This window comes from Anopheles aquasalis, chromosome 3, assembly GCF_943734665.1.
Source record: "Anopheles aquasalis chromosome 3, idAnoAquaMG_Q_19, whole genome shotgun sequence".
Lineage (NCBI taxonomy): Eukaryota > Metazoa > Arthropoda > Insecta > Diptera > Culicidae > Anopheles > Anopheles aquasalis.
Window position 1 is genome coordinate 57,411,049 of NC_064878.1, and position 14,690 is coordinate 57,425,738.

The 14,690-nt window shown below is 47.7% G+C and overlaps 1 protein-coding gene across 8 annotated transcripts in view; it reads right to left on the reverse strand.

Annotated features, from left to right (window-relative positions):
• Positions 1 to 14,690, reverse strand: part of LOC126574776 (homeotic protein female sterile-like) — a 123,932-nt gene that overhangs the window by 6,489 nt on the left and 102,753 nt on the right. For 5 of the 8 annotated variants that reach the window (XM_050235142.1, XM_050235146.1, XM_050235145.1 and 2 more), the window contains 4 exons: positions 8,476 to 8,823; positions 7,352 to 7,930; positions 4,093 to 4,339; positions 3,570 to 3,599 (listed from right to left, as the gene is read on the reverse strand). In XM_050235142.1, the coding sequence (XP_050091099.1) occupies positions 3,570 to 3,599; positions 4,093 to 4,339; positions 7,352 to 7,930; positions 8,476 to 8,823 (1,204 nt within the window). The remainder of the gene's footprint in view (positions 1 to 3,569; positions 3,600 to 4,092; positions 4,340 to 7,351; positions 7,931 to 8,475; positions 8,824 to 14,690) is intronic. The other 3 variants (XM_050235148.1, XM_050235147.1, XM_050235144.1) reach the window with 2 other exon arrangements.

Genomic DNA, 14,690 nt, shown 5'->3' on the forward strand with positions numbered 1-14,690 from the left:
GTTTTACATTGTGCTATGGTTACACGAGGGAGCTACCCTCACATAATAGCGGCGATTGTTTGTGTTCCGGATGTTAAGCTCTATGTTTTGCCCTCGAGCGATTGAAATAGGTTTCCTATTGTACCGTCTATTATGGTGCCATTGTGAGTTGAAGCTCTTTAGCTCTCTCCACGCAAACAACAACATTGTCGCTGGTGACGGATGTAACACTGAGTGGTGTGAATTACGCCTCGAGAGAGCCCGTCGGTCAGCATGTTTTCTCCAAAAGCACAATTGCATCCACATGGAGTGGAATCACATGGTTTCGAAAGCACAAGCACCTAATTCCGAGTGCCTTGTGCACCAGGATACACTCAAAAGGACATTCAAATTGAGGTCTGTTCACAGACGAGACGAAATTCTCTCGTACAATTTACATACAAATTGAGGTCCTTGTTGCTCACAATCACGCAACAAAAAAACGATCCCGTAAATCATTAACAATTGGATGCTCACTTCCTCGCCGTCTCGGTACCACAGGTACCGCAGAAATGGTGTTAAAAGGCGACCAAGCAAACAACAGACTCCCAGAGGACGACGTACAGTAATGAACGACTTGTTCGAAACGGGACTTTGCCAGTGACCGTGTGTGAGCGGAGTTCACTCGACCACCACCGGTAATAGAAAGCGGGAAGTTCGAGCATTCCGGCCCAACCGGAACGAACAGAATAATGTCCCGCACGTGGTGGTTGGATGGGTAAAAGGAAATTAACACTTCACCCACGCGTAACGCGGTGGCCCGTCGGCTTTAAATAAGTTTAAACACCCACAAAGCACGCAAAAACATCCTAGGCGAGAGAGCGTGCCTAGATTGCCTACATTCCATGTTTTGCGGTTTCGAACAGCGTCGGAGCACACAGGAGTTTGCAAATGAATCTCCGCGATTTCAGGCACGCACTCGAAGAAACGAGGTACATTTGTTCGGATTCGGATTACGGATTTCGCATTTTTTCTAGGCACGTAACAGTCACCGTGAGTTGGCGTACAGAAGAAATGTGTTTTTTTTTCCTTCTTCAAATTCCGCTAATCCTTTTGATTCCTGGTTTGGAGCAAAATATTCTTTGAAGAAAGGTAAAGGTATTGAATTCAGATTCGCAGAAAGTGAAGAAACTCTGCTTTTGATGCCTATTGATTCGCTACATAAAATGCAAACAATTCAAAACGAATTTCTCGAAACAAAAAGGCCTCCAGGGAGCTGCCTTCGTTTACTTTGGCCTCGAGCTAAAATGAGGGACAACTTGGGGCACTTGTTGATGAACATGAGGTGCGATAAAAGGGGAGAAAGGAAGAAGGGATCTCTCTCGGGAATCTATCCATGTGGTAAACCATATCCGGAGATCGCTCCTTGTTCGTCCGCTCGCAGTGGTGTAGGTACCGTAAACACAATTACTGGTGCTGTGACATGTCTGGCATTTTCGCATGGCCAGACAGCGCATGACCATGCTCGTTTGGATCCACGAGACATTTATGTTGTTAAAGTAAAATGTTAAAGGTTGCACGTTTTTAGGGCACAATATAAAGAAAAGGTTTTACTTTATATACACAGCGTGATGACGTTAATGGTGTATCCTTCACACCTTCTTTTTTCTTGGTCCACCAGGAACAACATAAGCGAAAAGCGTTCCATCCGAGGTAGTTTTTGTGTTCACGAGTGTTGTGTTTCCACATTCACTAACAGAATCATCCCAAAAGACCCCCCCCCCCAAAAGCTTGAAGGCCATACCGCAAAAAGCTCTTTACCTTTACGGGGGGGGGGGGGGGGGGGGGGGTGGGTGTAAAACAAAAATATTAAAGAGCCAAGATTGAAACTGTTTTCGGTGGGTGGGCCCGCCTCCACCCGTTAAGCTGACCTGAAGCTCAGATCGAAAAAATGCGGGCGGTCTCCCATTCCCAAAATGTGATGGTGGCCAAAAAAAAACGCATAAACAACGAACTAAATCGCTGCCGCCCTAGAAGGAAAATGAAGGCCACAAAATCGTCCTCCCGACCGACCCTTCATCAAGTCGATTGCGACAGAGGGCGACGGGCAGGTTAAAGGGTGAACAGGTCCGTTCTGCGAGAGACCGTTTTTGCCCCTGTTTATCGACACTGTAATACTTTTAGCCGGCCTTGCTGTACCGTGAGTGAGTGCCTTTTTATGAAAACGGCATCTTGCTTCCTTTCTTTGTGTTGTTAGGTCGGAAAACGGTAAATGAATGGTCCAGAAGGCGCGTTTTGCGTTACACAGGCCGCACTTTCGTGTAACGCTCCTTTGTGGCCTTTTCTTCAGTCACTTGAGCAAATGAGATAATGTTGACCGGACCTTCAGGACCCAGCGTGATCGTTATCATCTGTTATGAGAGAACCATCGTGGCAGCAGAACATTGTCATCTTCCGCTGTCGAAGGCGAGCACGAAGGGTTCTAATGCTAGTTTTGTCTTTTCACAATTTCGTCCCGCGTTAATGAGGGCTTTAAGGGACCGGTTCCCGGGAAGCTACGGTCACAAAGGGCTCGCTACAAGATGCCAGCGAATGGGTTGCGTCTCTAGGAGATGCCAAAGGTTTTGTACAAATTTCTGAAGTGAAACTGTGTGTAGGTCGCATAGTTTTAGCTAAACGGCGCTGGCTATATGAAGGGTGTTTTGGGGACCGTCAAATACCACAATAACTGAAATACTTGACAAAACGGTTCTTTGTGAAGCAACAGCAACAACAACCATTTGTCCGTAACCGCTTTAAGTCAGAGCGATAGACGTGTGAACAAATGCGAGTGCGTGTTTTTTTTGTTTACAGTTCCGGTCAAGCTATCTCTACTCTCAACTCAATCGACATCCGACTGCTAGCTTTTCACGTGTCACAAGAGTGGACCCAGTATTTAATCCAATTACTGCCACTCGCGGAAGGGATGTTGCAGTTCAACACAGAGACACGGAACGGGAAGCAACGCAAACAGTGACGCCGACCACGTAGCGGCGGGACAAACTCGTGCCAATTGTCCCCTAAAAACCACTAGAGTGGATGGATTTTCTAAGTCATGTGACGGCTGGCTGGTTTATGCAATGTGACAGGATTACAAAAATAAAACGAAACCCCTACATCCGAAACCGACGCCGAACAGCGACGTGCTGGTGGAGAAGGCGTGACTCCGTCCGTGGTTAGCCAAACAAATTAGATGATCGATGGTACAGAGAGGTGTTGTTTTATGTGCAAGCCTAATGTTGTTTAGTAAAATTAATCATAGAAAACGTGGTGTCAAAAGGGGGTAATGAAGGTATCATTAGCATAACTGAAGGCAAAAAAAAACCGAACCAAACGATCAATCGAACCGGGTCAATCTAAAGTGTAATTACAACCAGCAAAACAGCAAACGATCAGGCCCACCAGGGGGGGGGGGGGGGGGGCAGGTAACGTGCGTGGCAATGCAAAAGATCAAAAACCAATGAAAGGGATAATGAATGGAAACACCAAAAGAAGAAAAGGGTGAAACACGAAAAAAAAAAGGGAGCGAGCAAACAACGGTAACAAACATCATCATCAAAGTCGGAAATTACCATATTCTAATCCGTGGTCGTAAAACTGGCCTAAAATGTACAGAAACGAACGATTGGTTGGTTGAGAGATGATTGAATAGATTATACATTGTACGAGGACATGTAGCAGAAGGTAGAGAGCAATGGAAGGCAGAAAGAGAGCGAGTGGAAGAGAAGAAAGGTAAGAAAAAGTGAGGCTGGTGATGGACAAGATGTCTACGGGGGTCTCTTCACACAAAACAACACAGACACAGAGATATACAGTGCGCACTGCTACGCTACTAGAAGGAGCAAACGATTATAAGGAACAGTGGAACTGTGGACAATGCTAGTAGAAGAAACACGGGGGAAAAATTGCTAAATTGTAGATAGTAGCATCGGAAAATCATCTCTTTTTCCTCTTCCTTTCTTTCTCTCGCGCTCTTTCTCTCTTTCTCTCTTTCTCTCTTCGTGCTGGGGGTAGAGGTTCTTTAATGGCTCGGACGAATGCGTTTGTAGAGATGATCTGTGGGGAGGTGGGAAGGGCAGTCGTGGTTGCACTTACTTGATGGTGGCCGCAGCCGGTGGATTCGTGTCGTAGCGCACCCCAAGCGGACGGTTGTCCTGGGTCGGAGTGCCCGGGTTCGAGCCCTTCTTCTTGAGGGCCGACTTCAATGGCACCGCGTTAATGTTCGGCTCCTTCGCCGGTATCTCGTCGATCCGGTTGGTGTCGATGTTCGGGTTCGGCTGCGACATCGGGTACATGTAGTCCTCGTCCGAATCAACTTCCTCTTGATCATTGTTTTCATGATCTGCACGGCGTAAATGGGGGAAAAACAGAAACACAAGGGATATCAATTCAATCGTCACCGCACCAGCATTAATGGTGTGAAAAAGGAAATGGACACAAAGTAATGGATAATGGTATGATAATGGTGGCTGGAATCGGAATAATGATTCAAATGTGGGCGAGAATTAATTAAATTCCTCATTTTCATAAAAAAAAGAAACGACATTATGGTAGGCAACAGTGCTCACTCGCTCCTCTCACTCTATCGTTCTCTTCTCTTCCCTCCGGGGGCCACGGAATGGCAAAGGATTAAAAGTCAAACTCGTGCTAGTGAGTAACACCGATTGGCTTCACATTAACCTGCGGGCACACTTTCCGTGGAACAATTTGTTAAATGTTCCCGGTGAAGTGTGACTCAGCGTTGTTGTCGTGGGGAAACGAATTTCTGTTCCGCCTGTGGCCAGCACAGGATCTCGGTGAGTTGCTACGGCACACGGGAAGCGGAACATTATGACGGCACCATATTACGCGTAACGATAATGATGATGTTTGCGCCTACGCTCGTTCTCGGTTTTAATCTGTCTGCCCCACCAGATGGCCATTCTGTTCCACTTTCTTAACGCCGTTCATTCACCAAATTTACCGAGCACTCCTTGCTGCAAGCCAGGCGTGCCATCATTTACGCCTTTCATTCATTCATTCATTCAAAGGTCCCTGCGGCTCTCTGTTGGTGCGAGATCCGCAGGCGGTATAAAGCGATGGTAGGATGAGAAAAAAGACTCCCCAAAAACCAGACACACGACCAGACCAGAGAACATGGATGGTGGAAAAGAAGGGGTGCGATCGCGCACTAACGATCCGTCGGAACATTCCTGTTTTCCTTTTTACAAAATTTGTAGCACTCCACCAATTGGAGCTCGTCTGGTGGCAGTGGTTTGGGCTGACCTGGTAGCGCCATTTATCGTCCAGCTCCTCGCCTCTCGGTGCTGATTAGTGAAAGATTCAGCAATCGGCGTAACAGCGCGCGCTGCGTACTGGTGGCAAAGAGTGAAGGCCACCACAGCTGTTGTTGCAACAACAGTTCCCAGCATCCAATTTGCTTCGCTTGTTGCCACCGATGTCTGGCGGCGTGATGAAATATGCATAAACCAAAGCAGCAGCAGCAGCAGTTTCAGTTTGGAAATAATAATTCAAGCGCGCCCGGTTAAGACGCACCATTCCATTCGGTGACGCTACGGATAAGAGGGAGCGCGCGTGCTGGTGGTGCGCGTCACCAGAGCACTGTACTGTGCCGGTTGGCCGCGTTGCGGAAAAGGAATTTTCTCCGTTTCTTTTCGGTTTTTGTTTTTGCTAGGCTCAGCGACTGACGTCGATGGTTTATTTTCGCTCAGATGGCGGATGCTGCTGGTGAAGTTTACTTAGTGCAGGATGAGGTTTAACCCCTTTTAGTCCACCCCCCAAACCCAATCCGTTACACTGCAGTTGACTCCGGCGAGGTCCGGCGGCTTCTCACGATCACAGTTCGAGAAGTTAATCTGCACGAACGTTGAAGAAGGAACTGCTTGCCCGGAACTATCTTGCTTGCGCTAGGTTCGCACGCGAAAAACACATTTAATCATGTTGATTACTCTGCAAACACATACACACGGATACGCGCACACACCCCAACAGAGTGAAACCATCGGAATGTTACGTTAGCTAAACCAAACCCACAGCATCCTGTTTGAACAACTCGCGCTCTCGGCGCACTCGGGACGAGTGGTCAGCGGAGCGGTTTTTCTTTTTTTTTTTTTTTTAGGTTTCAGCTTCTAGCAAGTGTTTTTGCATGGCGCGCAAGATTGAGCAGCACGTGCAAAGGAGCAAACGAAAAGGAAAAAGAATCGACCTCATCAAAACAAAAAAAAACCCACACCGGAAACATCGGGTCGTGTCGAGTGCGTCGGAGCGGACGCCGGGAATGATGATGCTGTTGGTTTGTTCGTGCGTTGGGTTTTTCCCACTCCCGTGCGCCAGCGACGACGTCGTCACCGCGTGAACGTTGGTAAGATCTGCAACGATCTTAGCTTTTCGCGACTGGGGCGCAAGAAAAAATCAAATCCACAGTTGTGACGTCGCCAACACGGCCATGTCGTGGTAACATCATTCATCAACACAAACCACCATTCGAGTGATATTCGTGGGATCGGTGGTATTGGAAAATTCATTTCGTGTGGTCGCTTTTTTTGTGGTGCGTGAAAACGAGGGGATTTACATCATCGCAATTGATCTTACGGCTGCGGTCCGAGTTGCTACAACAGGTGGTCATTAAGAACATGGTTCGCGCATCACGTGGAGCGTTAAGACCTTCTTGCTTTAAGAACATAATGCTGTTTGCTGAAACACTAGAGCTACATTAGCTTTCAATGTGCTACATCGAAATGGTTGAAATACGAGACATTCGTCGCTCCAGCTAGATTTAGACTCGTTTTTCATCAGCTGACAAGCCCGGGCATCGTTCTATCGAGGCGTCTTTAATCAAAGACAGGAAGCAACAAACCATGCCTTGCGCAGATGCAGATGCGTTGGCGCGCGTGCAGTGTGTTAGTAATGCTGTTGCTGTTGCTGCTGGTGATGGCCACAATGCAATCTGGCGTGCACACAAAATCCTGCAGTTAATAACGTTCGTCCTACATTCGTTTTCAGCTTGCAGTTTTCGTGCAGTTACTTGGGAGAGGCAAGAGAGTGAATGAGTGAGGAGAGGCGTGATGTTGCAGTATCGCGTGATTTCGCTACCAACGAAAGCGTGACTGGAAGGGGGAATGTATGGGGGGGGGGGGGGGGGAACCCAGCATAAGTCACCGGCACCGGATGTTCCAAATTTGCTGTCCGCTTTCTAGTGAAGTGCTGACTCACTAACACTAACAGCGCGCTACGGCACTAATACACTAGAGACAAGGCTAGATAAGTGATAACTCTGGGATAAGGACAGGAAAAACAGGGGGTATCTCGAGTGGGGAGAAGACGGGGAAGGAATCATCTACTCCCTTCTACTTACCATCGTAGTCGTAATCGTTCATATCTAACGGTATAAGGTTACTCATAATACTACTATTGCTACCAGTGGAATGCACGTTCGGTGGTTGGTTTCCGCCTGCAGCGTTGGAGCCTCCGGGCCCACCAGCACCACCACCACCTCCGCTTCCAGTATTACCGCTTCCGCCACCACCGCTGTTGCCACCACTACTATTACCCTGACCGTGGGGCCGTCCACCGACGAGGGTTGGGCTGGGCGTGGAAAACATTGGCGGCGGTGGGATCGGTCCAATCTCGGACACCGGTATCGGTGGTTCCGGCAGCTCCGACAGCACTATGTGATTGGGTAGATGGTGTCCACCACCGTGCTGGTGCTGATGCTGGTGCGCATGCTGGGCAGCAGCGGCCGCTGCAGCCGCCTGCAGTTGCGCTTGCTGCTGCTGCTGGTGGTGCTGCTGCAGCTGCTGCTGGAGCTGCTGATGGTGATGCTGCGCCTGGAGAGATTGCGTTGGCTGGTGATGCTGATGCATCTGCAACTGCTGTTGCTGCTGCTGCTGCCCGTCATTTGCTGGCGGTGGAGTCTTCCTTTGATTATCTTGAACTAACGATGCACAAAGGGCACAAGGGAGGGAAGGAAAAACAAAGAAGAGAAAAAAAGGTTAGCGAATGGCAGAACATGGCACATTAATGCGAATTGGACGGATGTCTGTCTGTGGAGCATCTCTTCTCGACTTCTGATTTGAAGTTCGCTTCTTATGGTTCGTTTCGCACGCGCTCTAGTTTGGTTTGTTTGCCTTTATGTATACGTTTATACATATATTTTCCTTTAAAATTACATAAAAAGCGTCATTACGATAAGGGACAAGTCTTTGGTCAAGTAACGGCTGAATGGTAATTATAAAATGGTATCAAAATACTCCAAACTAAGTCTACAGATGATACAATTGTTTTTTCAGAGGGGAAAAACAAAAAGGAGAAATTACTTGGTCAAGTTAATGCTTCAAAGGATATCTTCCATATCTTTTCACAATTTTTCATTGATCCTTACAAGCAATTTACGGTGTTAAATGCGATATGTTTTTTTTTTCAAATCCTTTTGTGGATTGCAGTGGAATGAATTCCACGAGTTGTTCCGATTATACTTACAACCATCGTTGCCGCGATAGCAGACAATCCGGCGCGATAGCTTTGACGGTCCCAAACTATTCGGACGCTCCGGTTTGGCTTGCTGGTGCGACACCATGGTGGTCGGGAAGCTACTGCCGACGGTACTACTACCACCACCGCTACCACCACCACCACCACCACTAGCAATGCTACTGTCTGCTGACGTTCCACCACCGGAGCCGTGCTGCTGTGTTTGACCGCTAGATGCGGAAGTGGCCGAAGAAGAGGATGGACGTCCGCTAACACCACCACCACCACTGACGGTGAGTTCTGAGCTGACTTTTCCTCCCTCATGATGACGGTTGTCGTACTTATCCTTTCGCGTTTCTGTATCGCGGCGTACCGAGCCCCGTATTCCCCGGGAGTGAGGTTTGAGGAAGGGGGGGGGGGGGGGTTCATGGGTAACAGAGGGTAGTGATGTTTCACAGCGTTACGATACGTGTCGATAGTGAGGTAGCGGTAGTAGCGAGTTTTGTTAGTGAGAGCACATCGAGATAAGTGCGAACGAAGGTTGATGGTGTTACAAAAGTTGCGCGTGGCGTTATGTGGTGTAGCATTTTGTAGTTAGTATTGATTTCGAAGCATACGGTTTTTGGTTACCCCCGTCCAATAGGGTGCGCACCGAAACGAGTTGTGACAGTTTTTTGGTGGTTTGGTGCGGCAACGGGCATTTTTCGTAGTTTTTTTTTTTTATTATCAAAACACAGGACACAAAATCATCGACGAAAGAGAGAAAGAGAGAAAAAGGAAAAGAAAACAAACATATAGCACACGGCTAAGGTGCTGGCGTTACGCTACGGATGTACGGTGGGTATCTGATTGGTAACGTAACGTAGGCGAGAGTTCGAATAGATGAAATGATGTTCAATGAAATGGTTGTATGCAACGATTATGATTTCTGAATGAGCATGATATGATTGATGAAGGGTTCATCAAGGGCTCTATGCTCGCAATACAGTGTGTACATTGGAAGCATACTTTCCGTGAGTGGTACTAATTCATTTTCTATTGCACAGGCTTATGCTACTTGCTATACTAATTATTAGCCGGTAAGTAAGTACTTTTGATGCACTATTCGCTTACTATATTAACTCTAAATTGATGTAATTCTAGCACTAGATACTGACTCTGAAAGAAAGTGCTAACCATTGTGCTAGTCAGCCTTCAGCTACTGGAAGCACTAGTTTGGAGAAAATCTCGTTTTGAAACAGTAAAAATTAATGGCGCAATTTGCTGCAAAGTCTTTGGCCATTCCGCAAACGATATACGAATACGTTGCACCAATACAATGCCATGCCATCTTCCGTGGAAGGTGATAAAACCAAATGGGAGACAACCCGTTGACGCTAATAATGACCCCATCAGCGACACGGTAAACCAGATGATTCCGATAACCGACTCTAATCGACCGTACTCGTATAGTGTTCGAAGTCAATTGTAACGAAACAATCCACGTCAACGGCATTAAGCAGCCATCGATGCATTTCTAGCAACGAATTCCGCTTGAACGATAGCAAAAAGAAACAAAACGCGAAATCGTGGTTGTTTTGAGGTTCAGTTATGTCAGTACGAACCACTGAGGTGACGGCAAAGAGCTTCATAATGGCCCTTTCATCCACTTCATAGGCAACACACCATCGAGCTTATCCCTGGAACTTGTAGCCACTCTGCACACCCACTGCCACACAGTTTGTGACAGCAATTTTCTTTGCGTGTCAAGTCTGTCACAAGTAGTTCGGTTCCGGCGTCCTTTCCCTTTCCTCTACCAGGAAGTGAAGCAGAAGGCGGTTTGTTTCCGTTGCTACCCCCGCGACGTCGAGCCGGAACAACGGGAAGAGGTTAATTGTTAAACTTTTCTCAACATTCGCTGTTCGTTTGTACTTTGCGGCTGCAAGTTTTCCACACTCAAAGCTTAACTTCTAATGAGGGTAGCACTGTTCCGGTACTGTTTGCCCTTTGAACGGTTTTCCACAGCACGAACCCCGCTATGTTTCGCGCGTTGTCTTGTAACGTTTGTTGGTTAGGAAAAGCAAATACTAAATTCGTCACGAAAAGGGAAAAGTTAAAAAAAAACGAATCATTGTCAGTTCTCTCTAACTTACGCCTAAAAATCGCTAAAAAAATGTCACCACCATGCGCCTCCATCGACATAAGAAAGTTGCATAAAAGAGTAAAACATAAGAAAACAAACCCATTTTTAGCTCATATGTAACATGGACTACACTATTTTGTGAATTATTTCTCCTCATCAGCCGGACCACACGGTCGGTGATTTTAATTACGCCGCTACTGTTGCCATTGGTCTGTCAAAAGGATTAACGATTGCTATCGGGTGAGTGACGCTGATTAAAACAGACTGACCAGATAGCTTAACAACCCTGTATCCTGTCGCAGTTCATATTTTGCTTTGTGATGACGACTGCCTAATTACATCGGCCCACCGGACCTTTGCCAACGGGAATGATGCGCAATAACGCTACATGATGATCGAACCATTTTCATTTCCACTCATTCCACTATAGCGAAAAAACAAAAGTATGAGTAAAACAGTCTATATGTGTCTGCAAATTGGTATAACAGGACATACGCCCACACACAGGCCACTAAACTGTCGCCAGAAAGTTACTCATCGACCCGAGAACCTTCGAACAGGCGGGCGCGCGCCACCGTCTAGACGACGCGCTTCATCCTCGTTGTTGTTTTTGTTTAAAAAAAAAAAAAAAAGAAACGTCGCCCAACGAAGGCCACGATTCCACGAGAAATCCACGGCACTGACTGGTGTGTTGGCTTTGGACGCAAGGCTAATGGCCAATTAAAATACATAAATGCAACGAAAATGAAAATAAAAACCTCTCGAATGTTAGACAATTCGCAAGGGACAACCGTGTTTGATAGCCAGCCAGCCAGTCAGCACGAGATTCGTGTTTCGTGGCGGCGTATTACCGATGGTAGAACGTTCTGCTCCGCATTGCTGTCGAGATGGCCAACGAACGGATCCCCGTGTGGATTACGGACACCCAGAGACAGCAACGGAAAGGGGAAGAAGAAAGATGAGGGGCCAAGGGGCCGTGCTGTACCAGCTCTGGGTCCGGTTGGGGTACAACCGGGTGACGGTCACATTGCCTACAAATTGCTTCCTGCGGCGATCTGTGTCGACGACGCCAGGACTAATTAATTTTCACAAAAACTCCTTCCCCCCGGGGGGGGGGGGGGGGGGGCGACCAATGTTGCTGCTGCTGCTGCTGCTGCCGCCGCCGGATGCTGACATGCTGTCTGTGAGCCATTAGAATTTGTGCCAGGATTGGAGTTTTTGCTTTGCTCTTTTGCTACTCATATCATTTAGCAAATGTAGCCACAATCAGGTCGCTCTGCTGATAGCGAGAGCCGCCGTTGCCGTTCACGAAAGTAAACACTGCGACTGAAGAAGATGATGCCGATTGATATAGGGTGGAACAAGCGAACCGGACGCTATTTTTGCCAATTTTATGTCCCACAATCGGTTTATAGCGGGGGGAGCAGCTCCCCAATTTATGTGCGTCTACGCGTAACGCTTCGGGACTCGGGAAAATCCAAGATACAATCACACAATAGCCAGCCGCCAGCGTGGACCGAATGTTTATTTATCTCGCCGGCTGACATTGAACTTCTACGACAACCAATTGACGGACGATGCCGGCATCATCGTCGTTGTCGTCCTCGTAACGATCGTAAACTAATGACGTTCGATGGTTGGATTCGATTTCGACGCCAGACGCGCTTTCTGACGCGCCGGAACAGTCAGTTGGCGCGCGCGCGCACCCGGATCCGATATCCGTTCGCGTCCAGATGGCCCAGCACGGTTTAATTTGAATCTCGTAACAACCGGCAGGAGGCACGTCTGGACGCGTTGTTTAATGTCTCTGATTGACTGATGGTATTGCAAGACGAGGAATATTGGAACCGATCGCTGACCTCTTCCCCGGATGCCATTCAGTGCAATGCGCGCATTGCTGCGTGCGGAATGGAATGCAATTTGCTACTCTTTTTCATCTTCCCCCCTTTCGTTGCGCCCCAGAATGCCAAGTATTTTGCCCAAGTGAAAGTAAACATCTGACGGCACGCGTTGCATAACGTTGTTAGACAGAGAGAGAGAGCATTGCGTTTTACCACCGCGTTGTTCAGTATTCGACGTTTTGCTGTTCGAATGGTGAGTTACGATGTTTGTGTTGGAGCGATGAGGCGATGAGCAGCGATCGATAGTTAATATCCCTTCGAAATTGAATGGGTAGAACGAACGGACGAACGTTGATGGATTGGGTTCTGACCTTCGCAACCAAAGCCAGTTCCATCATGCGAAAATATGCCGACGATTCAACGAACGACTATTTCCAGACACGAACATTATATGATGAGCATAAGAAGCATGCCGATGGAAGCTCTGCTGGTATGCGAAAAAAAAAAAAACACGCACCAAGGTGACAGATAACCCGGGTTGGTGCCTCACGTGCACGACGTGGATGACAGTTTAATATTCCCGATATTTATGGCTGCACCATGACGGACCTTTCATAATAGCGAGCAGCATATGAAAAGGTAGCCAAAAATTTACATACTCCCTTTCCATCATCATCATCACGATCATCGGGGTCCATCGTTCTCGCGACAATGATACCAACAACGAAGCGTAGAGCTGTCCAGCTGGCAAAACAGCGTCTTCGCTTTCTTACTTTACTTCCGATCGGTTTCTCGTTTGTGCTCTGCATGCATTCCTCTTCTCAACCTGGCTCTCGATTGCTGCTCACACGAAGCAAAGTGTTCCACAGCGAGGTACAATGGACCTCGGTCTTCTTTTTTTGCAAGCCACCACCGGTTGTGCTTTAGATGGCGGAGCATAATAAATGGCATATTTTATAGCCCGCACACGTCTAGCGTTCGTCGTCCGTGTGCCAGTGCGCGGTAATGTACGATTCTTGCCGAAGCGAAACGTGAGAGGGACGAAACTGTGAGGACACTGAACAACCCCCTCGCTCCGAACCCGAAGCTGAACAGTGCGCACCTGCGTCTGGGCTGTCCGTCCGTCCGTAGAAGAGGCGGCTTGACTTTCTTGGCAGTTTTCTGCATTTCATGTGCCCTCTCTTCTCCTCCTCTTGAACGTTCACGTCGGATTGCAAGTCCCGAAATCAACGACCCAAAGTGTCGCCGCGTGTCATATGTGTACCCGCGGGAGAGGGATGGGCACCATGATGCCGGGGTTAGATAAAGGACCCTCTCTCTCTATCTCTCGGTGCACATGGTTGCCAAAACACTCGCGATGGCAATGGTGGTCGGTCGCTTCACTGTCATTGTCAATGTCACGGAAACCTGCCAGCCAGCCAGCCAGCTAGGCCGCGTAAACATTCATTTTATGCCTAGCTTCCTTCCGGCGGTAATACACAAATAAATATGCACCACATGCCGTTCCCCCTGCCTCGAATGCGGGACGGAGCAGCTCGTCGTCCGTCGAGAGTGTCAAACATTATGTTGAGTAATTTCGTATTTTTTTTTTGTTTTGTTTTGTTTTTTTTTGGCAGCGAGACAGCCACCGTTAAGTGGAAACGTGAGAAAATGTGAAAGGATCACGTCAACCACATACTACCGGTGATGTCGACGACCAGAACACAGACATACACATGCAGGGACCATGCGCACATGAACCGAAACACACGCGGTTGGCTCGATGGAGACGCCCATCGCCCATCGTCGGCCCCGGTAAACGGGAATTCGTTCACCTGTCTCCCCTGGCAGCCAACGGCGATGCATAAATGCCATCAAACGCAAAGAGCCAGAGGCAAGAGAGAGAGAGAGAGAGAGAGAGAGAGAGAGAGAGAGAGAGAGAGAGAGAGAGAGAGAGAGAGAGAGAGAGAGAGAGAGAGAGAGAGAGAGAGAGAGAGAGAGAGAGAGAGAGAGAGAGAGAGAGAGAGATAGTTGATTCCTCTTTTTTGGAGCGGCTTAAAGCCCATCACCAATTAGGAGAAATAAAAGTATTGTTTGTGTTTAACAAATGCAAACATTTCAACCATACGCAGCGGATTATTTGCGTAACGTAATTAATTTTTCATCCGTGTGGTTGAATTTTCATTAATCGAACTGTTTGAAACCGATACCGGCGATCGAATGAAACATTTATTCATCGATTGTTAATTTTAATGATATTTGTTTAGCATAAAGGCAGCATA